This window comes from Pseudorca crassidens, chromosome 10 (genome assembly GCF_039906515.1).
Source record: "Pseudorca crassidens isolate mPseCra1 chromosome 10, mPseCra1.hap1, whole genome shotgun sequence".
NCBI classification, from domain to species: domain Eukaryota; kingdom Metazoa; phylum Chordata; class Mammalia; order Artiodactyla; family Delphinidae; genus Pseudorca; species Pseudorca crassidens.
In genome coordinates, this window is record NC_090305.1 from 81,152,435 (window position 1) to 81,178,251 (window position 25,817).

General features: G+C 40.9%; 1 protein-coding gene across 3 annotated transcripts in view; it reads left to right on the plus strand.

Annotated features, from left to right (window-relative positions):
• Positions 1 to 25,817, plus strand: part of SYNPR (synaptoporin) — a 290,110-nt gene that overhangs the window by 162,778 nt on the left and 101,515 nt on the right. For all 3 annotated transcript variants that reach the window (XM_067755077.1, XM_067755078.1, XM_067755079.1), the window contains one exon: positions 11,763 to 11,887. In XM_067755077.1, coding sequence (XP_067611178.1) covers positions 11,763 to 11,887 — 125 coding nt within the window. The remainder of the gene's footprint in view (positions 1 to 11,762; positions 11,888 to 25,817) is intronic.

Below are 25,817 nucleotides of genomic sequence, written 5' to 3' on the forward strand. Positions count from 1 at the left end.
CTCTCAGTCTCCTCTTCTGTGTCATTCATACAGTTTAATAATTTATTGTTGTTATTCTTAAACAAACAAGGTATTTACACCTGGAGAGTTTCTCAGCATCTGGATTTTGCTGATTTCACCCTTGTGATGTCGTTTTATACATGTCTCTCTCTCTCTCCTGCATTTTTTTGTAAATTGGCCGTTGGACATAGAGATTTGATCAAATTCAGGTTTGGGGGGTTTTTTTGCAAAGAATACCTCAAAATTGGTAAGATTTTCTTCAATTAGAGGCACATAATATCTGGCTGTCTCTCTTTTTGTGTTATCAGTCATCAGTGTTTAGATTAATTTGTTAAGGGTTGTGTCTTAGTTTGGGCTGCCATAACAAAGTACCAAAGACTGGGTGGCTTAAAAATTAGAAATTTATTTCTCACAGTTCTGGAGGCTGACAAGTCCAAGATTAACATGCTTGCAAGGTAGATTTCATTCTGAGGCCTCTCCTCTTGGCTTGTAAGTGGCTGCCACCTTGCTGTGTGCTCCTTTCCTTGGTCAGTACACACAGGGAGAGATACAGAGAAAGGGAGCAAGCCCTGGTGTTTCTTCTTTTAAGAACACTAATCCTTTCTCTTTCTGACTTACTTTACTTAGTATGATAATCTCTAGTTGCAGACAAATACCGTATGATATCACTTATACGTGGAATCTAAAATATGGCACAAATGAACCTATCTACAAAACAGAAACATGCTCACAGACATAGAGATCAGACTTTTGGTTGTCGTAAGGGAGGGCGGGAGGGGGAGGGATGGACTGGGAGTTTGGGGTTGCTAGATGCAAACTATTACATTTAGAATGGACAGACAACAAGGTCCTAATGTATAGCATGGGAAACTATGTTCAATATCCTGTTATAAACTGTAATGCAAAAGAATATAAAAAAAGAATGTCTATATGTGTATAACTGAGTCACTTTGCTGCACAGCAGACACATTGCAAGTCAACTATACGTTAATTAAAATAATAATAATAAAAGAACACTAATCCTATGGGATCGGGGCCCCACCCTTAACTTCATTTAACCTGAATTACTTCCTTAGAGGCATCATCCCCAAATACAGCCACAGTGGGGGTTAGGGATTCAACATATGCATTAGGGTAGAGGCACAAATATTCAGTCCATAACAGGTTGCAAAATGGTGATATTCTAATTCTTTGTCATTATTAGCTGAATAGTTCTATGAAGGCAAACTTCTTCTCTACTATTAGGCCACTTACTAGTAGCATTCTTAAAGAAAAGGCAAGATAAATGATTGATGCTTCCCTTTCATTTACGAGTTTTTTAGTTCACTAGTATCCTCTAACAGTGACCAATTCGATTTTTATGATAAATTGTTCCTTTTAGTATAGTTATGACCTCCTGGATTCAAACTGTCATTCTCTATCTGTGTGGTCTTGGATGAGTCACTTAACCCCTCAATGCCATGGTTTACCCAGCTGTGAAATGGGGGTGATGATGATACCTACCTCACAGAGGTATGAGATTTTAATGAGATAATGTCTGTAAAGCACATTACAGTCATTGAAGACAAATGTATTGCCGGACAAAGTAGAAACTCCCTAAATGGTAGCAGCAGTTGTGTTGTTATGATTAGAATTATAATTAGAAAATATTACTTTAGAATATACTTCAAACTGTTCCTCCAGAACTTCTACTCTAGTATTTTGGGTATTTTTCAAATGAATAAATGCTACATTTTAACTGCCTATGTCAGGCTTGCTTCTTTTCCATTACAAAATAATACATGGTAGCAAGTGCCCTGTTATTCCAGAGGTGATTTGATGACTGTGCATTATGTTTGGGAGGTTCAGACATTGATTCCCAGGTCAAGAATCAGAACAATCAGAACTTCACAAATATCTTGAAGTATGAACAGTAGAGAAATGCAACTTGCCAGTGAGGTGTGTGCAAAGCAAGTAGAATGTAGAAAGGCCTTTGAATCTCTCTACATAGTTATTTGCATGTTTTAAAAATTCTTTTGACAGTAAATGGTTTTATGACTCATTCTGGGTTTCTGCCTCTTAGTTCATGAGCTTAAATATGATGCCTGTTCATATTCCTGGCTTATAGTTGATAAGCCCTGGATTTTATTTATTTATAATATAGCCACAAGCATAAAAATGGCTAAACAAGCAGAAAAAAATCAGCTCCTTCTGTTCTTTTCATGGGACCCTGTGCTTGTCTTTCATTAAAGTGAAGCTGCATTTAAGACAGAATTTTTTTGTTTTAATTTTTTTTTTAAAGGAGAGTGAATGAGAGAAACTTCTCTGTTTAATGAGCCATACAGTCTAATGAAAAGAATTAATTGAATGTGGCCAGTTGGTTTTGGATCAGTATTTTTCCCCCAAATAATCCTATGTTATTCTAATTTGCTTTATGGATATAAATATAACTCTGTTTCATGAAATGTTCGAATTTTAAAGAAGACACATGAAATACACCGAATTCATCCAGAATAGAATCCCAACCTGACTTTTACTTTCTATTGAGAGACATGGTAACTAAAGCCTGCTCTTTATAAAAAAAAAAAAATGGGGTTAAAGGATTGTGACTTTAGTTTTAAAAAAATTCTAAACATGCTACATTATCATGAAAACATGGCTTCTGGCAAGGAATAGTTCATGCCAGCATATTCTATACATGTTACTAAATTATAGAACAGTGGCTGTGTTCCATGCGTTTATCTTACTCTAATTTTCCTATCAAGCAAAAGTGTGCAGTTAAGATATCTATCAATGATTTTCTTCAGTGATCTAAGATCAAATTTCTCCAGAAAAATGTCAAGTTCAAAACCACTACAATAGGCAAGAAATTAATTCATAAGACTTTTAAGTCAGGTGTCAGAGAAATGGTTTCAGTTCTCAGTGAGAAGTTCTGTGGAATTTTCATTTTTTCTTGTTACTCCGTTATGATGAATATGAGAGAATGGGAGTGGAGTCCTTTAAAAACAATGACCATCACTGAATCTGACAAAAGGTAAGTTACACTTTTACTCAACTAAAGATTGACACATTCTTAAGCATATATTCCCATGGTATATTTTGAAATAGTCTTACCTTGATTGTAAACAGTGACTTTGCCAAAGTATTTTAATAAATGAGCAAGTCAAAAATGTGATTCCATTTACACTCTCTATAAATGTAAATAATTTTTTAACTTTTTTTATTGAATGAAAGATTCTTTGAATTCTATAGTGCTTTACAATTTTCAGAAGTTTCACACACATGATTTCATATAATCCCATAATAACCCTTTTCCCCCCATTCTTATATTGTCCCTCCCCCAAATGTAAATAATTTGAAGGTATTATGAAGATAATTCTGAAAGGGAGTGGGTTTTCTTTGATTTTACATTTTTTTCATCAAAATGGAGGTTAAAAATAGCATAGCTGTCTAATGACAGGCCTGAATTTACTTTGTTCAAGTTACCCAGAGGTTGTCTAAATTTGCAATTGTAATAAGATCTTTTTTTAAAATTGAAGTATAGTTGATTTACAATATTGGGTTTGTTTCAGGTGTACAGCAAAGTGATTCAGTTATATATTTTTTCAGACTATTTTCCATTGTAGGTTATTACAAGATATTGAATATAATTCCCTGTGCTATACAGTAAATCCTATTGCTTATCTATTTTATGTATAGTAGTTTGTATCTGTTAATCCCATATGCCTAATTTGTCCTTCCCACCCTCCCTCTCCCCTTTGGTAACGGTAAATTTGCTTTAATAATATCTTTTTTTTAGTTGCGAAAGTTATGCATGCTTATTGGAAGAAGTTGAAACAATACAAAAATAATTTAAAAATAAGATTCTGCTTCCAAAATTTACTCCTTAATGTTAAAAACTTATAATACTTCAGTACAACCTTTCTAGACCTTTTCAAGTCCATTAAAAATGTATACATCTATAAATACTTCCTTTTACAAAAATGTAATGCACATATGTCATACTTGGCAATTTGCTTTTTTTTTTTTTTGCTTTACATAAGATCACCTATAACTTTCTATACTGCTTTTCATACTTTTTAAGTATCGCATAATAGTTCATTGATTGACTACTTCAAAATTTATTTGATTATTTTTTTAATAGGCATGAAGTTTGCAATTTATTTTTACTATTTCAGTCATGCATTTTACTTTAAAGATTTATGTCAGGCTTTATGTTGGAAAATAAAATTCAAGCAGAAATTTACATTTCTCTTCATGGGCAAGTGTTAAATTTAGCATATAAGGCACAGGACTTTCTAGGTACTGTCCAGGGAAGAGGAAATGACTAGATGCTGAATGGGCTTGACTATGCTATCTTGCCTTTATAAAATGCCATAAATGCTTGTTTTACTTCTTCATCTCCCATAAATTTCTGGGGCAGACAGTGGCAACTGGCTGACTGAATAACCATTCCCAGCCCTTGTACCATTGCCTACCTCCCCTCTGCAGCCCAGGCAAGCCAGATATTCACTTCTTAGGCTCCCGTGCAGCTAAGGATATCCATGGAAATGCAGCAACCATTTTTTGGTGATGAGGCAGAGACCACAGGAAACAAAGAGATGTTGGCTCAGACATCATCATACCAGCAGCCACTTAGTTCTGGACTTCTCAATACATATGAAAAACAAAGTCCTCTTTGTTTAAGCCACTATTTATCAAGCTTTCTGTTACCTGTGCCCAAATACGTTATTAAGTGATCCATCTCCAGGCTACAGGTTTAAGAAAATGAAAACAGAAACTTCTTATGCTATATAAGTAATTTGGGGTTCTCCTTCTGCAGGGCCTGGTCAGAATTCCTCAGGTGCTACTATGAAGTACCAATTTTAGGAGGCTGCCTTTGCTTGGGAAGATTTCATATAAATCACAAAGCAGCTAGAAGGGCACAGTATACAATTCTTGACAGGTAGCCTGAAATGGAAAGCAGCGTGGAAGATATTGGAGCTGGTTAAGAACACAGATAGTTATATACAACTACAAGAAAAAACATACAGCTCTATGGGGGAGAGCTTTTTGACCATGGTTTTCAGTGCCTCCAAATAAGATAGAATTATATTGTCTTCCAGGGATGACCTGCAGTTTTTATCTTCACAGGAAGGTCTCATCTGAGATTTTACAGGGTTGTTCACAAAAACTTTCAGGGTCAGAGTGTTGCAGTAACCATAAACTGATGGGCAGAATAGGTGCTTTGTCAATTTCTTTGGAAAAATCCAATTATCAATAAGAGAAGAAACACTAGAAGAAAGAAGAATTGGACCAAAATGAGTAAAATTGGAACATTAAGTTTTAGAGGTGTTCATCAGTCAGCTGAGGGCCTCCTGGGCAGCCTCTGGGATATGAGGGAAGCCACAGTTAATCAAACACTGTTTCTGCACCAGAAAATATCCTGACAGTGTGTATTCCTCACTTTTCCAGGGCTACTAGTGAGTAATCAGCTCTTTTAAACAGCTGTGTTCCCAGAAATGCTCCTCAGGGGTGCTAAGGACCAATGACTCATCAGCCCAAGACAAATCATAAAAGGAGAAGACACCAGAGGGGTTCATCAGAGGCAGGAACTGGGTCTCTTTCACCTATTAGCTGTTGAATGATGGACAGGAGTGAAAGTGAGGAAACCCCCCCCGACCCCCGAGCCACCATGGGTGGCTGAGAATTAGGAAGAGGGGCTTGTTAAATGTAATTGGCAGAACTACTCCTGGCAGGCTTCTCCAGTGTCTATCATAGCAGATTCTAAGTTCCTCCCCCGTAATGTCCTGTGATACTGCAGAGCGAAGGCTTGTGAGGCTGAGGTAAGATCCACGAGCTGCCACTGGCATCCACGTGGATGGTCAGGACTTTGTCTTCCAGGTGCTTCATTTAGTCCTCACTTGGCTTCCTGAGCATTGATGTGACAGAGAAAGCCTTAACTAGCCCATAATTGATATTAGTCTTTCCATAGTCTGCTCCAGCCAAGTGAGATGCCCTTCACAGCCCTGGGAGAGTTGGGAAGAGGGAAGATAAACTTTAGAGAAAGGCAGATCTGAGTTCAAACCATGACTACTTAACATACCAATAACCCATGTGATCTTGGCGTGCAGTTTGACCCATTTTCTTCATGTGAAAAAAGAGGGGTTATGTTTCCACTTCAGAGGGTTGTTGAGAGGATTAAATGGGCTCATATAAATAATGTATTTACTGAAGAGACTGGCCCCGAGAATCAAATGTGGTTGATTTTTTTAGTGCTATCATCATCGTTATCATCGCCGTCATCGTCGCCTTCACAGTGTTTATTATTCTGGGCTTCGGTGCCAGGGTTCACGTTTTCAAGCCCTTCATCCTCTCATCTTGTCTTGCTCATTCATTCATATTTTCATTCACTTGACAACATTTATGAGCCGCCTACCATGTTTTGGCACAGCAAGGATACAAAGAGAACTGAGGTGCAGTCCTGCTGGCAAAGCGTCTGCAGACTGTCTGGGGAAGTGAGACACTTGCTCATCCTCCAGCATCAGGTCCTGCCCTCTCTCCATCCGCACTCTCCACTGTTGCCAGTGTGGCTTTTCTGAAATGCAGATTTGTCACGCCCCTCCCCTGCCGAAAACCCAACCCCCTCCTAAAACCCAGGTTTCCTCGTATGGACGGACGATTTCTTTTAACGACCAGATAGTAAATAGGTTTGCCTTTTTGGACCGTAGAATCTTTACTGTCCATACTCATTTCTATCATTGTAACCTGAAAGCAGCCGTAGACCATACGCGAGTGAATGGGTGTGACTGGACATGGCTCAGGGGCCTTAGTTTTTGGATCCTCCCTAGACCAGACCTGACACATCCCTCTTGCCTCCTGAATGGAGTCACCACTTTCTTCCCATCTTACAATGTCTGCTCCTGTCCTACCAACTGCACAGCCGAGATGTGCCTCGCTTGCTCACTTGAGTATCTTTGACTTGTTGCTCTCTCTGCCTAAAACACTCATTTTCTCCCTCTTACGTGGCTAAACCTGGCACGCTTGCCTGCTGTCTGCTTAGCTGTCCATTTCTCCAGACTCCACTCCGCACATCCCCTCCACTCCTCTGCAAGCATGCACCACATTTTTCTCTAGCATGCTCCAGTGACTGCCGCCACCATAAAGCACTGTCACTGCACCTGTTCATCCACTTATCTGCATCTCCAAATGGACAGCAAGTTCCCTGGAGGTAGGGGAGCCGACGATATTTAGTCAATGTGTGTTTAGGGAGCAAGTACTTCGTGCCAAGGGCTGGGATTCATCAGTAAACACAGACAAGGGTATCACCTTTCCTCGGGGAAGTGGTCAGACAAAACATAAACAGGTGAATATGCTATGCCGACCAAATACAGGTTTTTAAATGTCTGCTCAGGTAAACAACAACAGCAGCAGGGAATAATGGGAGTCAGGGTGGCGTGGGCTGGGGTCAGGAGCCCTCCTCTGGACAACGTAGTCCAAGAAGACTTTCTGTTTGCAAAGGGGCTCAGCTTCTTTGGGGAGGGCTGCAGAGATGAGAGCGTGGCGAGCTAGAAGCTGAGAGGCATGAGCTAAGGTGCGCTGAGTAGTACCAGTCCTTCCATTAATAGTCCTAGGGCCACTGCCGTGCCTAGAGAGTAATCGGTGCTGGGTCCGTGTTTGGTAACTGTCTCAGTTGCATTCCTCAAAAGCAGATCCTGAGACCTGCTTTTTGAAAATACAAGAATTTAGACTCAGCAAGGTCACCTGAGAAGTAATGCCAGGAAGCACAATGATGAGTGGGGAAATGAGACAGAAAAAGGAAAACACCCACCAAGGGTGTCGTTTGTGAGCAGATGTTGCTGTGGGCAACAGGGGGTTAATCCCATTGGAAGAAACTATACTGAACACGCCTCAAACTTTCCCCACAGACAGACAGGGACACTGGGGGTTTATCCACCAGTTTCCATCCCACATTGTTTGGAAGCTGCCAGGGAATTGACTCCCAGAGACTCGCACCGTGCCCCAGTCACAGGCTGCATTCCTGCTGCCTGAGAAAGCCCTCAGCGGAGAGCCTCAAGTGTTTGGGGAGGAGCCTTTGATGCGTAGGAGGACTGTTCCCCTGAAAATGCAGGTGGCCTGTAGGGTGGGCTGCGGGGATCTCAGCAGAGCATCAATGGTCTCTCCTACAGTAGCTAAATCAGTAAGTGAATAATAAGTGATTGAATGGATAAATGAATGAATAATGGAAGTGAAATCAGTGAAAGAAGCCCAAGGTCTCTTCCCAGTCAAGGTTCAGAGGTGTTATGTTGGTAGCGTGGAATTGGCCATGGTGGGAGTATTTACACCATGGAAATTGGCAAATGCTATAAATCAAAGCTTTATCCTCCGGAGATCTCATTGTCACCCCTGGTGCCCTGACCCACAGAGGGAGGGGTATCACAGCCATGGTGGTTTCCCCTGAGGAGCGAGGGGTTTGAGCCCCACATTGGGCTCCCCAGCCTGGGGGAGCTGCACCAGAAAGATGAGCCCCTATAACGTCTGGCTTTGAAAGCCAGAGCGGCTTATGTCCAGGAAAGCTGGAGGGCTGTGGAAAACTGAGACTTAGTTCTTGAAGAGCATACATACATACTCACTTTCTCCAAGTCCCAGTGCAGAAGCAGCAGCTTAAAAAGTGCCTGTGTCAGGCTTCCCTGGTGGTGCAGTGGTTAAGAATCCGCCTGCCAGTGCAGGGGACACGGGTTCGAGACCTGGTCCAGGAAGATCCCACATGCTATGGAGCAACTAAGCCCACGAACCACAACTACTGAAGCCCGCATGCCCAGAGCCCGTGCTCCGCAACAAGAGAAGCCACAGCAATGAGAAGCCCTCGCGCCGCAATGAAGAGCAGCCCCCGCTCACCACAAGTAGAGAAAGCCTGTGCACGCAACAAAGACCCAACGCAGCCAAAAATAAATAAAATTTTTTTAAGAAGTGCCTGTGTCATAGAAGACAGAGATTCAATTGCCTAAATTTTAAGGCATGTGCTGGAGGGGCTGAGATCTGGTGAAATTTTCTCCAGAGACAGAAGAAGTCGCAGGTGCCATTTTTTTTTTAAACTCTCCATCCACCTCGCGGGCCCAGCATGAGCATGTACCATTTCTGTCACTCCCCATCAACTTAACTAACACCATGTGCACCAACCAAGTATTTCCCTGAGGACCTACCCTGCCCAACCTGCCTGCCCCACCTGGCTCTTCCACAGCAGCTGCTGCCACGTTCTACCCAGCAGGCATCCCCAGCTGGCACTGGCACCCCTCCAGGTGTCTCCTGCTCCAGGGGTCCAGCCCCACATACCAGCATACCCACAACAGTCCCAGTCGGGCCTCAGAGCCACTTCAGAGTGAAAGACACACAGTGAAGAAGTAGAAAAAGATATTCTATGCAAATGGGAACAAAAAGAAAGCTGGGGTATCAATATTTACATCAGATTAAATAGACTTTAAAGCAAAGACTGTAAAAAGAGACAAAGAAGGGCCTTACATAATAATAGAAAAGATTAATCCAACAGTAAAGCAAATATTAACAGACATAAAAGGAGAAATTGACAGCAATACAATAATAGTAGAGGACTTTAACACCCCACTTATATCAATGGATAGATCATCCAGACAGAAAATCAATCAGGAAACATTGACCTTAAATGACACATTATATCTGATTGACTTAATATATAAATACAGAATATTCCACCCCAAAAGAGCAGGATATGCATTTTTCTGAAATGCACTTAGAACATTCTCCAGGATAGATCACATGTTAGATGAAAAAATGAGTCTCAAATGTAAGAAGACTGAAATCATTTTAAGCATCTTTCCCACCACAGTGGTATCAGACTAGACTCTCAATTACAAGAAAGCTGTGAAAAACACAAATACTTAAAGGCTAAACAACATGCTACCAAATATGCTTCTCCTGGTCCATGGGATCACTGAAGAAATCAAAGAGGAAATCACAAAATACCTGGAGACAAATGAAAATAGAAACAAAACATTCCAAAATCTGTGGGACTCAGCAAAGGCAGATCTAAGAGGGAAGTTTATAGCAATACAGGCCTACATCAGGAAACAAGAAAAATCTCAAATAAGCAATCTAACATTACACCTACAGGAACTAGAAAAAGAAGAACAAAGCCCAAAGTTAGTAGAAAAAGAAATAATAGAGATCAAAGTGGTAATAAATGAAATAGAGACTAAAAACCAATAGAAAAGATCAATGAAACTAAGAGCTGGTTCTTTGAGAAGATAAACAAAATTGATAAACCTTTAGCTAGACTCGTCAAGAAAAAAAGAGAAAGGGCCCAAATGGATAAGATCAAAAATGAAAGAGAAGTTACAACCGACACCACAGAAATAGAAAAAATCATAAGAGATTACTACAAACAATTATATGCCAACAAATTAGATAACCACAAAGAAATGGAAAAATTCCTGGAAACATACAATCTTCCAAGACTGAATCAGGGACGGGGCAGGGGCGGGGGGGTGTATGTGGTGGTGATGGGATGAATTGGGAGACTGGGATTGACATATACACACTAATATGTATAAAATAGATAACTAAGAAGAACCTGCTGTATAAAAAAAAATTAAATACAAAAAAAGACTGAATCAGGAAGAAACAGAAAATCTGAACAAACTGATCACTAGTAATGAAATTGAATCAGTAATCAAAAAAACCCCAACAAACAAAAGTTCAGGCTTCACAGGTGAATTAAGCAACTTTCCCAAGGTCACATTCCAGAGCCCACGCACTTAACCCTTACACAAGAATTCCTCTCGCTATGCAAAGTGATCTGGTGTTCCTAATGGGGACTCCAAGCTACTATAAGAAGCTGAGTTCCAAAATTAAAATAAAATAAATGGGAGTAATACAGAATGGGTGAGTGTTAAGTGCACTTGATTGACTTTCTTTGGAAATGAGTAGGAAGTTCTTTTGAATTTAGCCAAACTAAGTGGACAAAGTTTGGCATTTGTTTCCTTTCCATCTTAGGCCATTCTCACCTTCTCAGATGTATCTTCTCTCTGGAAGACTTCTCTGAGTTCCTGTTCTTAATTTTCAGTACCTAATTCCCATAGATGCATGTTCTTTACTAGGATAGACTATGACATTAGTTCGTAACCAGCTGAACCTTTTAGTAGTTGACTCAGAAAGAGCAAGGAATACAGAGTTGGAACCACCAAAGGGGCATTGAGGCTGACATATACTGAGATCTTGTCCTCTGGAATAGCATATTTTAGATACTCACCTCCTCTTCCTCTACCCATCAACTCTAAAATTCTCTGACTATGCATTTTTAAAAATCTATATTATTCCAAAAGACAAAACATGTGTATTGCAAAAAATACAGATAAACAAAAAGAAGCAAGCAAGGAAACATACCAAATTCTTCCCACCTGAAGGTATCCATCATTAATGCCTTGGTGTGTAGCTCTCCAGAGCCTTTGATGTGAGATTACCTTCTCTACCTTTGAGGTGTGACAGCTCTTTACACCGATATTTGGCCTCAAACACAGATATTTTGTCCTTGTGTTTAATTTTTCTACAAACAAAATTACTCCAGCTTTCCAGACAGTTTTTTCAGACCCCACCACCCCATTCCCCATCATCACCCTGGCCTTCATTCCAGCCTGAACCAAATAAGATGCCGCACTTTAGAAGAACTCCAACCTTTCTCAGTGTGAGACGCTGAGCTCCTGTTGACAGATCTCGTGAGATCAGCACCATCCTAATAGCCGCCTTCTCTTTTGTTTCTTTGTTCTCCACAGCTTTTTGCAATCTTTGCATTTGCAACATGCGGTGGCTATTCCGGAGGCCTGCGGCTGAGTGTGGACTGTGTCAACAAGACGGAAAGTAACCTCAGCATTGACGTAGCATTTGCCTACCCGTTCAGGTAGGGAATGGTGACTTGTGCTCACTCGTCTCCCCCCGGAGGGACAGGGCACTTTCTTCTTTCTGTGGTTTCTTTAAAAAATGCAATCTCCCAGGGACTTATGAGTAAAAAGAGAGGATTCTTCCTGAGCCTGAAGAATGCCCAAACAAGTAAAATGTCCACCTAACACCCTACCCTGGGAAGAGTTATTCCATGGGAGTTGTACTTGCAAACCAGAATTAACTCTCCCTCCCCCCAAAAATGCTACAGATTGTCCAGTATTGGGGTCCATCAATATGGAGATCTCAGTTATACAATTTCTTCCTTCCCGTCCATAATTCTTTAAGGTCTCCCAAATTCTCTCTGCAATTGTGTGGTCACCTCTCATTTCATAGTGACTATGCAATCCTGTCTGATAATGCGTTTAATGATATTAATATTGTTTCCATGTGCCATTGTGCTTAGCTTGAATCTCATTAGGTCATCACAGTGACCTTTTGAGGGTAGTACAAGTACCATTGCCATTTTCAAATGAGGAAACTGAGGCGCAGATATATTTGCCCACATTCCCTTGGCCAGTAGGTGGCAGAGTCAGTGTTCGAGCGCACTCGGGTTAAGCCCAGAACTCACATCTTTACTCCTATACTTCAGTTGCTTGAGATAACTCTTTCAACCTCTTTATAAATTCACTATGAAAGATAAGACCTGTCTATAAAATGATGACTAAATACCTACTAGGACTTGTCCCAAATCAGACATCTTGTGATTCTGATCCATCTACCCAAAGTGGATTAATTGAATTCAATTTCTAAATAATTTGTTTCTGTAAAAGTACCAAACACTTGGTACCAAATAACCGGCGTGATTTTGTAAAACACTGTCAACCTAATATTTTGACATCTTATTAATATACTCTCATGTGTGCCCTTCAATTCAGCAAACATTTGTCGAATATTCATTTTGTGCCAGATACAGTGCTGGCTCTGGAATTACAGAGAAAAGTAGAAATTAGCCCCTAAAAACTTTGCTTAAATAGGCAAGTACAGTGTTTTTCAAAATCTATCCCATGGAGCCCTACATATTTAATGTTTCTAAAAAGAAAAGAGGAAGAAAGTAAGAAGAAAGCGATAGAGAATAAGAGGGAGAGAGGGAAGGAAGGAGAGAGGGAGGGAGGGAGGCAGAATTATTTTTTTATAAATTTATTTATTTATTATCTATTTATTGATTTATTTTTGGCTGTGTTGGGTCATTGTTGCTGTGCGTGGGCTTTCTCTAATTGTGGCGAGCGGGGGCTACTCTTCATCATGGTGTGCGGGCTTCTCATTGCGGTGGCTTCTCTTATTGCAGAGCATGGGCTCTGGGTGCGCGGGCTCAGTAGTTGTGGCGCACGGGCTTAGTTGCTCCGCGGCATATGGGATATTCCCAGACCAGGGCTCGAACCCGTGTCCCCTGCGTTGGCAGGCTGATTCTTAACCACTGTGCCACCAGGGAATTCCCAGAATTTTTAAATTATATGATAAAATAAGTTTAAGAAATACTTCTTAGCACTTTGCCATTCTAATACACATTTTGAATCACCAAGAACACAGTGTTTCCCCAAACATTTTTGGCCACAGAAACCCTTTCTCACGGAACATCTCAGAAGATTTGTATATCATGGAACGCATCCTTAGTATACTGATCTAGTGAACTTTTCCTAGTCCAAAACAAAAGTGCCTCCGTTCACAGCCAATAAATCACGCAGACAGGGCATTTATACCAATGTATTAAATGGTTTTTAAGAGTCATACAGTGATAAAAGTTGCAAACACCTCTGCTCAAGTAGATACTCTCCTAATTAACTAATAAGGGAGTCCAAAGCAGAGAAATATTAAGTATAGAATGCCTGGTAATTCAGTAATTACCAGAGCTTCCTGTGCTAGTGGAAGTGGGAGTGGGGATGCTTGACACATCTGAAGGTTCTGGAGGAACTCCTTGGCTTTAGTGTGGAATGGCCAAGCCAATGCATGCTTACTCATCAACACAGGGGATCTAGAAGAGGAGATGAGAATTTTCACTGGCTGGGCAACAGGGGTGGGATGCTTAGTAACATTATTCGTGACATTGTAAGGTCTACATTGCTTTCTACCAGGATTTCCCACCAAGAGATATGGTAGAAGCAGATGACTTGAAGGTCAGTCCCTTAATTTTTTTTTTATAAATTAATTAATTTCTTCATTGGCTGTGTTGGGTCTTTGTTACATTGCGCGGGCTTCTCATTGCAGTGGCTTCTCTTCTTGCGGAGCACGGGCTCTAGGCGCACGGGCTTCAGTAGCTGTGGCTCGCGGGCTCTAGAGCGCAGGCTCAGTAGTTGTGGCACACAGGCTCAGTTGCTCCGCGGCATGTGGGATCTTCCCAGACCGGGAATTGAACCCGCGTCCCCTGCATTGGCAGGCAGATTCTTAACCGCTGCGCCACCGGGGAAGTCCCAGTCCCTTAATATTTAAAGAGCAGCAGGTCGCTGAACATTGAACACAGGTCTGTCTGTCCCTCAAACTAAAATCTACCAGTCAAGAAACCTGTGTAGATGGAAAACCAGTGCCTAGGTTAGGGTGGTGGTAGAGAGCAGGGTGATATTTAACTTCACACAGTCCTTAGCTAAGTGAACAATTTGAAAAGGCCTTTCACGCAAACATTTTCCAGCCTTGGGCTTCTTCATTTTCTTCCTAAGATATATTACTGGCCCAATTAAAAGCAGCTAGAGAAATTGGATTAAAAGGTTTATTACCATCTGTAAGTATAGTGGCCTGCTCATTTGAAAGATTTTTACTTCGGTTCTGAAACAAAAATTATGAACCTTTTTTTTTTTTTTAATAGAAGAACTTTTCTTCCATACCTTATCTTGCTCTGAAGCTCTCTCTATATAACAGATATGAGTCATTGAAAAAGTTGAACAAGGGGAGGAAGGGGACTTGAAGCATCCAGCTGGTCTTCCTGAGCCCTCTCCCTGCCACACACGTTGCCCACCCCCGGCTGTACCGCACTTGTCATATCTCCTCAGAACCCTAGGTCTCCTAGAAGCGTTTTAAAAACCACCATTCTAGAAAAAAGCAGGAAAGCTTTTGCCACTCTGCAGATCACATCTGTACAATATTTACTGTCTATACTGTTAAGAAATCAAGATTAGCCTATCTCCTCCCACAGAATGTCTTACCTTTTTGTCCCACTAATGTCCATGTAGGAGATATACATTCCAAAGAGGCCCAATTTTACTAGAGTTGCAATTTCAGTTGTGCATTTGGGTACTTTAAAATATTGTGCCACTATCTTTTCGGGGAAGATTTCAGTAGTAAGAGACACATCTAGAATTTATTCAGATTACTCTGAAGTCATTTGTTTCAGAAGTAAGTTGAGTTAGCAAGATGCTGGTGATGGATATCATCAAAAAGTTACTTTCTTCTAAAATTTTACAAGCCAATGTCTTTGCACAGCAAAGGAAACCATAAACAAGACGAAAAGACAACCCTCAGAATGGGAGAAAATATTTGCAAATGAAACGAAGGACAAAAGATTAATCTCCAAAATATACAAATAGCTCATGGAGCTCAATATCAAAAAAACAAACAATCCAATCAAAAAATGGGCAGAAGACCTAAATAGACATTTCACCAAAGAAGACATACAGATGGCCAAGAGGCACATGAAAAGAAGCTCAACGTCACTAATTATTAGAGAAATGCAAATCAAAACTACAATGCGGTGTCACCTCACATCAGTCACAATAGCCATTATCAAAAAAGCTAGAAACAGTAAATGCTGGAAAGGCTGTGGTGAAAAGGGAACCCTCCTGCACTGTTGGTGGGAATGTAAATTGATACAACCACTATGGAGAACAGTATGGAGGTTCCTTAAAAAACTAGAAATAGAACTACCATATGACCCAGCAATCCCACTACTGGCTATATACCCTGAGAAAACCATAATTCAAAAAGAGACATGTATCACAATGTTCATTGCAGCACTATTTACAATAGCCAGGACATGGAAATAACCTAAACGTCCATCGACAGATGAATGGATAAAGAAGATGTGGCACATATATACAATGGAATATTACTCAGCCATAAAAAGAAATGAAATTGAGTTATTTGTAGTGAGGTGGATGGACCTAGAGTCTGTCATACAGAGTGAAGTAAGTCAGAAAGAGAAAAAGAAATACCATATGCTAACACATATATATGGAATCTAAAAAAAAGAATAATGGTACTGATGAACCTAGTGGCAGGGCAGGAATGAAGACATAGACATAGAGAATAGACTTGCGGGGAGGGGGAAGCTGGGCCGAAGTGAGAGTAGCATCGACATATATACACTACCAAATGTAAAATAAATAGCTAGTGGGAAGCAGCAGCAAAGCACAGGGAGTTCAGCTCAGTGCTTTGCGACAACCTAGAGGGGTGAGATAGGGAGGATGGGAGGGAGGCTCAAAAGGGAGGGGATATGGGGATATATGTATGCATATGGCTGATTCACTTTATTGTACAACAGAAACTAACACAGTATTGTGAAGCAGTTATACTCCAATAAAGATCTATTAAAAAATAATATAAATAGTTTTAAAAATAAAATTTTACAAACCAATGTCAATGATTTGATCATAATCTTAGAAACAAAACGAGAGTATTCAGCAGTTTCTGATTACTCCGTTCATTGAAAACACAAGGAAGACAGTAAACTCTAATGCCAAGTCATTTGAACAAAAACAATTAGTCTGTAAATGACAGATCAAAGGAAGCTACTTAACTCCCTTATCAGATTATCAAATGTGAGATAACCTCAATTTACAAAATCATAGATAGTTTACAAAATATTCATGTGCTGCTTCCAATAAATATGCCCAAACTACAACTCCTTCACACCACCACATGTATGCATTTTTCATGCACGCTTCTATCAGGAGCAATTTAATTCAGCAATATGTCCTTTTACTATGGGAATAAAGCATTTGTCACCCGACCTGTTTGGTCTGTGATTAAAATGACCAAACAGCATTTAACTGTTTTCCTCATCTACTGTAATATGCTACTTTCGTAGAAAACTCATTTGATAATTTGGGGGGGTTCTGTGTTCAATATTTTTAGCACTTTATTTATCCATAAAAATGGGAAGTAGAGTTTCTTATTTTAAAGAAATTTAACACATTTGGAGGAAGCCTACTTGAGGAATACCAACTAACACTTTGCATTTATATATGATGCCTGTCACATGACAGAGGAAATCAGAGTGGAGAGCTTAGGGACTATGGGAATAAAAGTTTTCATGGCAAAGGTTAGTTTTGAAGGGTCAGAGTATACTACATAATTATTGCACCATCTCTATGAAGGGGGTTCTGAGGTTCCGTTTGAGAAGACTAAGCTGAGAGAAATTTGTTCAGCATCACATAGAAAATCAAACTCAAGATTTTGGATTTCATATGTTGTGTAATATGATCTACTAATTTGAATAAAAACTGAAGAAAGCAATGTTCGGGTTGTTTGAAACATGCTGAGTAGAGCCAAAAATGATGGAGTAAAGTGGTAAAGCTGGAAAGATGACTTTGGACAAGATTTTAGAAGACCTTGGACTCCTATGTGATTGAATATGGGGAAAGAGCCCAAGAAGGTAAAGAGAGAATAATAAGGAAAACCATTTTAAAGTGGAGAAGATAAATTTGGATTTGATCATGCTGAGTTTGTGTTTTCTATCAAGAAGTTTCATGCTTGAACCCCATGTAAGAAGAGATAGGGTTAGCCTGGAAATGGGGCTCCAAGAGTCATCTTCATGGAGTGAGAAGTAAGTCCTAGATGAAGAGAGGTCTTCAAGACAGATGGAAGCGTGGGCACACAGGGCTAAGCTATGGGAGATGCCCACACTTAGAAGAAATGAAGGAGAGCAGTGACTGAAGAAATGAAGGAGAGCAGTGACTGAGCGAGACCAAGAAGAGGCAGAAGGAAAAGGGATGGGACAACCAGGCAAGTGTAGGCTTCACAGAAGGTAGGGATACGTCGTGAATGAGTGATACCACTCAGCACTTCAAAGAAAAGTGAAAACTAAAAGGCCACTGAAGGTAATGAATGGTGGTCATTGCAGAATTTCATGAGATATTTCTGTAGGAAGGAAAGCATGCCAGGCTGTTGGACAATGAATGGCAAATAGAATTCGGTATGTTTTTCCCTCAGACAAGTAAAATGCAAAATGCTAAGGCTCGAACCATTTTCCCTTAAGCCTGTGTGAGGTGATGTTTGTGAAGAAAGAGAGCAAGGTTGTTAACGACCTTCTTATAGGAAAGGCGTTCATCTCTGGCTTCTTGAAAATAATCAGCTCATTTGATGATGGGTGATAAACTTGCCACCTTGGCTAAATAGTCAAAAAGGTTTCCATAATAAAGGCATAAAAATCTTCCATCATTTGAGAACAACTGAGTATAGAGAATAACAGCAGATTCATCATGAAAAGTAAATTAAGTTGTTATGTCACTTTTACGTCTGGAGTCTCCTGTCAGGATAAAAAAGATATTAAGTTTTCTATCAGTGTCAAGCACTCTTCTAGATATGGGATTAGTAATCCCTGCTTTAGATAATTAACAAAATTGCCCTTGATTAATTCATCCTAAAGAAATAACCAGAGATATAAAGAAGTGTGTACAAAGGTATTTATTGTTGAATTATTCTAAGTACCTCAAAATTAGAAATAACTTATGTGTCCAAAAATAGGGAATCAGTTAAATAAAATGTGGTAGGCAGACACTGAAAGTCATTTCCTCAAATAACATTTAAGGGTATATATATATACATATATAAAATATATATATATATATATATATAAAATATATATATATATATAAAATATATATATATATATATATATAATGATTCCAATTTTGTTTTATTTTATACTAGCTGGCTGTAGCACAGGCTGCCATTGCCCATACCTGTTAGTCCCTCACAATTCACACCTACACTTTTTATTGTAAACCCATATAGCTGTTAAAGGGCTTTCTCAAGCCACAGGAACTTCCTTGGTCAGTATGCAGGGCAGGCCAGAAATGCTGGGGAGTTAATATCTCCTGGAGCAGCCTTCATCCAATGACAAATGTGAGTTGGAGGATAAATGTCCTGAGTGCCTCACCTCTCCTGAGGCACAGCTCTGAGCCAGGTCCCACACCATCTCTCAGAATACCCAGCAGGTACTTCCCACAGTGGAAACATGGTCATTAATTAACACACCTTTTACTACCTGCTTTCCCTTTCCTGTCTTAATTCTCCACTGGCCTATTGGTGTTTCCAGAGATGAATCTTCCAAAAACAAGTTGCACTCAAATCTTGATCTCAGGGTCTGCTTCTGGGTAATCCAACCTAAGACACTACCATTGTGTGAATTACCTGTAACATTAAAGAAAGTGGATGGAGGAATGGGTAGGTGAGTGGGTGGGTGGATGGATGGATGGACAGGTGGATGGATAGATAGGTAAAGAGAGAGAGAGGTACAGATAGGTAGATAGATGGATAGATAGGTAGATCGAAGATAGATAGACAGACAGACAGACAGATCGATCCCTATTTTCTCTCACTCTAAAAGATGTTGTACACTGTTGCTCATATGAAAACCAGCTTGGTCAGAAATCTCCTTCAGTGGTTTTCAATTCAGGTTTCAAATTTGAAGCCACGGTTGGTTTTCTCTGTTCATGGTATCTTAGCATATGTGGTAGGTCTTTTCCAATTGACAGTCATAATAGCATGTACTCAACCTTCGTTTCTGAAAAATAGATGATGGCTTAGATTTGGGAGATGATCCATGAGGCCTCCAAAATGAATTTTGTCTAAAACGTACTCCATAGTTTGTCCGTCCACCGCAAATATATTCTTCACATTTGGTGATTAACCACACAGCTTTTCACTCGGGATAACAACAAAAACCATGTCCTATTTATAGAGATTATGTCATGATCACTGCATCAACATGTTAATTTATTTCTAGGTGGTGAGATTATGAATGCATCAAATATTCTTTGTACACTTGTCCACATTTTCCAGATTTTCTCCAGTAAGTTTTATGACTTTTTACACTGTGAATTTACTGAAGCAACATAATGTAGCTTGAACTCTAGAGGTGGATCGCCTGGGTTCAGATCCCCGCTCTGGAACTTCCTTGCTGTGTTTTGTTGAGAATATTGCTTACCACCTCTGTTCCTTATCTGGAAAACAGAGACAGTGTTAACTATTTCATAGTAGTGTTGTATTAAGTGAATCATGTATAGGAAATGGTTAACACAAGGCCTGGCACTCAATAAAGTCTCTTTTAGTATATTGTTTTTACTTTCATTACCAAGAAAAGGTAATTAAAAATAGAGAGCTGAAGAAGATGTTCTAGTTAATTAGCAAAATGACCCTCAAGACAAGAAAATGACCCCTTTATTATGTTATATTTTACGCAGAATGGGAGCTTCCCTATACCTCTCTCTCCCAATATGCAAACTTTAAGAGATGTGTACATATTTAACTATCTCTCGTTTATTAACTTGCTTTAGCTCTTTGACGCTTATTTGGGTTGCCCTGGAAGGTATTCTTATCGGGCCTGTATTTTTTTTTCTCATTAAGCTAATGGGAGAATGAAGGGCTCCCAAAGTACAGAACAGAAACACTCAGTGGCACAAGCATGATCTTCCCGGGGTTGTTTGGTGGGAGTGGGATGGGAGAATGAGATTCTGAGTCTGATCTTTGTGATCCTTGAAACAGAATTTACGATGGGTCTTCTGTTTTGAGGGAAAGGTGAGCCGAGGCGGCTTGCTGGGCACTGGCTGCAGAAGCACTGTTCTCTCTATGATTCTGGCCACTTGCTCTGATTCGCCCACTTCTGTTTGGAACGTGGGGACGGGTGGAGGTTGATGCCAGGAAAGCTGTGGAGTTTGGGCCTTTATTTGGTAATGCTAGCTCTGTCATGGGGGAAAAAATTTTTCCCCTAAGATCCTTGCCCTAGTGCGATGGTGATAAACTCTTTTTTATCATAAAGGCCAAATTGGGGAAAATAAAAATGTTAAGAGCTGCAATTTTTTATATCTTCTGTTCAGGAAATGCTGCATTTGCAATTACATTTGAGCATGTGTTTATTGTTTCTCATTGCCAGAGGGTTTCACTCTTTTTGGCTAAAATTTCAGAAACTTTATAACTACAGTATCTCATTTTCATGTTATGCCTTCAAATAAATTTTGGATGTGCTGAGACCTGGTGGTTCTCTGGGGCAGGCAGGTGGGGAGATTGGAAGATAGTATAGCCAAAGGATTAATGGTGGATCTCTGGCCACACCCCTGGCTTCACGTCCAAGCTCTGCCACCCCGCAGATGGGCAAGTTATAATCTCTCTGGGCCTAGGTTTCCTTACTCTAAGAAGGAAATGAGAGTACTTTCCTCATAGGATGGCTGTAAGCATTCAATTAGGTCATACAAGTTGTTCGTGAATCAGAGTCTGGCGCACATCAAGTATTCAGCGAATGGTGTCTTCCTTGCTGTTAATTGTATCAATAGAATTTGGTGCAAGGACCTGGCAGAGTACAGCTGTAGACCCAGGACAGTCCTATTTGGAGATATCTACAATAAAGAGAGGAGCTATCATTTGTAGGGAATGTCTGCAGAGATCACAGAAAATGTGGCACACTGGCTGCTGCCATGGAATGGGTTAAATTAAAAAATTAGAGAATGACCAATTCATTTACCTCATCCCCACCGCACTGTTCCCCTGGCAACCTGAGTAACTGATAGAATGGGAACATTTCTGTTGTAGCACTTCTCCAAAAGGACAGTGGTAGGGAATTCCATAGAAGGATGTCTTAGTTTGGGTTCTCCCAAAAGCACATGCTGAGACAAGGATTTGTAGTTTTCTTGGCAGGTGATCCCTGGAAATACCAGTAAGGTGTGGGATAGTGAGACAAGGAAGGGAAAAAAGCCAGTGAAGAGTGGATTAATGAGCAAGGTACCACGGTGGGCCCTGGGGCAACTAAGACTTCCAGGAAAGCGTGGATAACACACTTCACTTCTGGCAAGTGATGAAGCTGGGGTAATTATCTACCAACTCCTGTTGGTCATCAAAAGCTGCTCCAACAGGCATTAACCCCCCAGCAGTGCATGCAGACCAAGCATGCACTTGCAGCCCGTGAAAGCCTTCAGGCAGAGATCATGATGCTTTCTTTAGAAAGTCATCATCGTATACAGAAATGATGAGTACCAGAGAGATATGAGTGGGCAACGAATGGCTTCTAATACAATGGGGAGCCTCTTTAATCATCTCTCCAAATCTATGACTGATCCCATGTTGGATCATTTATTCTTTCTCTCCATAAATATTTACTGAGCACTTACAGTGTACAAGGCCCTGAACTATATAGGCTGTTGATATGTATTGGTTGGTAAAGTAGACGCAGCCTCTTCCCTCATGAAATTTACAATCATTTGGGAATGGGAGGAAGACATTAAAGAGCTAGACAAAGAACACACACTCACATACACACTCACATACACACACACACACACACATACACACACACACAGTAGTGGCGGTTTATAAGAAAAGGTGAACATTGTACAGAAATGTGAAATGGGGATGGAGAGGGTTAAAGGACACCTACCCATACAGGATGATCCAGAAGGGCCTCCCTGAGGAGATGGCATTTAAGACATCGGTTGAAAGAGGAGAAGAAGGGAGGTGGGCAGGGAAGGATTGGGAGTTGGGGATTAGCAGAGGCAAACTAGTATATATAGGATGGATAAACAACAAGGTCCTACTGTATAGCACAGGGAAGTATATTCAGTATCCTGTTGTGATAAACCATAATGGAAAAGAATATGAAATATATATATATGTATAACTGAATCACTTTGCTGTACAGCAGAAATTAAACACAACATTGTAAATCAACTATTCTTAAGTAAAGAAAATTTTTTTTTAATTTTAAAACACACGAAAAAGAACCAAAGGAGGAGAGGAAGAATGATCTAAGCCAAGGGAACGGCGCGTGCCATGCCGAGGAGATAAGACGACAAATGGAACTGTGCTGTATTAGGTTAGCTGGTGGGGAAAATCTCTCTGATGAAGTGACAGTGGAGTGCAGGCCTGCAAGAATTAAGAGAGAGAGGAGAGAGAAGAGAGAGCTGTGCTCCTCAGAGGTCCCTGAGGGTGTATTCCGGGGAGAGGGAAGAGCCAGTGCGGGGCCTGATGTCTGAGCTTGGGGAGAGTCTGGGAACCAGCGAGGACACCAGCACTGCAGGTTGGAAGGAGGAGGGAGGGAGCGAGGAGATGAGCTGGAAGAAGACGGCAGCAGCTGGATCACATAGGGTCTGGTGAGATAACATGACGAATTGGGATTTTATACTGAGTGAGGTGGGAAGTCATTGGAGGTTTTGTGCAGTGGAGCCATGCAATTGATGTTTTTAAAAGATCTGGCTTGCAGCTCTGAAGATAGTCTTAAGGGAGCATGGGGCGGGGTGAAGTCAGGGAGGCCGGTTAGGAGGCAGCTGCAACTGTGCAGGGAAGAGACAGTGGGGGGTTAGACACATGTGGGCGCAGTGGGGAGGGTACTGTGTGGTACGTAGCGCGTCAGATTTGCATGGTCATCCACGCCTCACCTCTTATGGCAATTTGCGTCTACAACCCAGCCCGGTTTGTCATCTTTTGCCAGTGGTGTTGGGTAGCATTTGGTCAGTCTGGGGATCAGCTTTAATATTTTCAGTTTCTTGTTCCCAATATTAGCTGTGGGCAACCCCTTGGGAAGGGTCACTAGTTTTTCAACACTGCATGTCATCCAGGACAGTCAAAACACAAGTAGGCAGCCAGCTGACTTAACGTGAAAGGAAACGTACACGATTCCATCGAGACATGTTTGTGAATGCGTTTCTGAAAGCAATAAGAAGTATATGAAGTGGATAACAATTCCTCTTCATGGAATATGGTTTGAAACAACTCATTGCCTCTATCAGTCAGGGTCCAGTCAGGAAAGGAGACCTCATGCCAAGTGATTCAATTTTTAAAAGTTAATATAGGGAACTAGGGAGGCAGGGCTTGGATCAGGAGGCAATCCAGAGATTAGTGACTAGGAATCCACCACAACCGCTAAGCCCAGAGCGTGGATGGCAAAGTCAAGCCCTTGAGCCAAATCCAGCCAGCCTGCGGCCTGCTTTTACTTAGTCCATGAGCTAAGAATGGCTTTACGTTGTTTAGTGATTACATTTTAAACATTATAGTTGTGTAAGTACCTACAATATATCCTTGGTTTTGCCTGTTGGCCCGAAAAGCCTGAAGTATTTACTATCTGTACCTTTAAAAAGAGAAGTTTACTGACCCCTGGGCAAGAGGTGTAAAGGGAGAGGTGGTCTTATTAGAGCACAAGATGGGGCACCTGTGTGACAGAAGCTGGGACCATGGATGGAGGAGGTGTCCAGAGGAGCATGAACCAAGGTAGAGATGCAGCCACTGCTGGACATGTGACCCAAAGCAGCAAGAGAAAGAGGGGGAGAGATATTCTGGCTTCTCCCATGCTCCTGCCCTCTAGCCTCCCACCAGAGCTGCCCATTGGCCCAGCCTAACTGAAAGCCAGTTGGAAAGGAAATCAGGCCCCTGAGATGCAGAGCAGAGCAGGGGAGGAGCAGATCATGGAATTGAGAACAAACAGGCAATGGCCAGCACAGAGTTCCTCTCTGAACATCAGTTTCCTCATCTGCAAAATGAACAAACTGGATTGATGCTTTCTTAAGAGAATTAGACCTCTAATTCTATGAAAGCAGAAATACATTTTCCTAACTTCCTTTTAGAGGGAACAGTTACACTTGACCTCGGCCGGGAACCCGGATAGCACCCCAGCCACTGCTGCTTCAGAGAGAGCAAAAGAAAATATAAAAATTCAACAGACTTACTCTATATGTCTTTTTCTTTCAGCCTCATAGGGCTTCCTCTGATATTTATCCTATTTCGGTAAAATCTGAACAGGGCTTTTAAAACCGGGATTTGGGCAGTTTCTGAAAATAATTGCAGGTTATATAATCAAGGCTGTTGTTTCTGTTGAGCTCCCATAGGGAGGTGACAAGTGGCAGAGATTAAATCAGTGTATGCTGGGTGAGCCTTTTCTGTAGTTCTCGGTCTCCCTGTGTGTCATTTTACAGAGCAGGTGTGGGGCAGTGTGGTGGGCAGAGCCTCATTACCTGGGAGAAGCGCTACTCCCTAGAAGAATGTAAACATCGCTTTTTTCAAAGTTATAAAAAGCAAATTCTAGTTCTTCCTTTCAGCTGTTTTCTTTCCTAGAATTGGGGGCAGGAGGTGGGGGACGAGGGTTGAGTTGCCTAGAAAAGGATAAAGGAATTCAGCTATAGCAGTAGCCCAGGAATGTCAGAAGGAAACATCCCACTCACATCTGTGTGTATGTCCCTTGGAAATGCTAGGTGCCTGCCCCATGCTGTTAAGCTCCGCCTCTGCTTCCTTCTCTTTGGGAACCAGAGGAATATTGGAGCATACCGCAAAAAAAAAAAAAAAAGTAGTAGTGTATTTTATATACGCGTGTATATGTATATACCCGCATACACATGTATATATTTCCATATATATATAATGATTGACAGTTATTGGTAGGGTCATTATCCCCTTGACCGTCACAACAGCATTGTAACAGAGGCAGAGCTAGAGTATTTTCCCCCCATTTTGCAGATAGTACACAGAGCCTTAAAACTTTTCTCAAGGTCGCACAACTAGTAAATGCCAAACCTGGAAACCTGTCCAAGTCTGTGACTTCCATGGGTGTCTCAATGGAGTTTTTTACCAACTACTCCAACCTCTATTTTAACAACAAAGAATGATGATGAAGGTGATCATCATTATCATCATTATCATCAAACAAAAGCCACTGTTTATTGGTCATTTTACCATATGTGAGGAACTGTACGAAACCCATCACATGT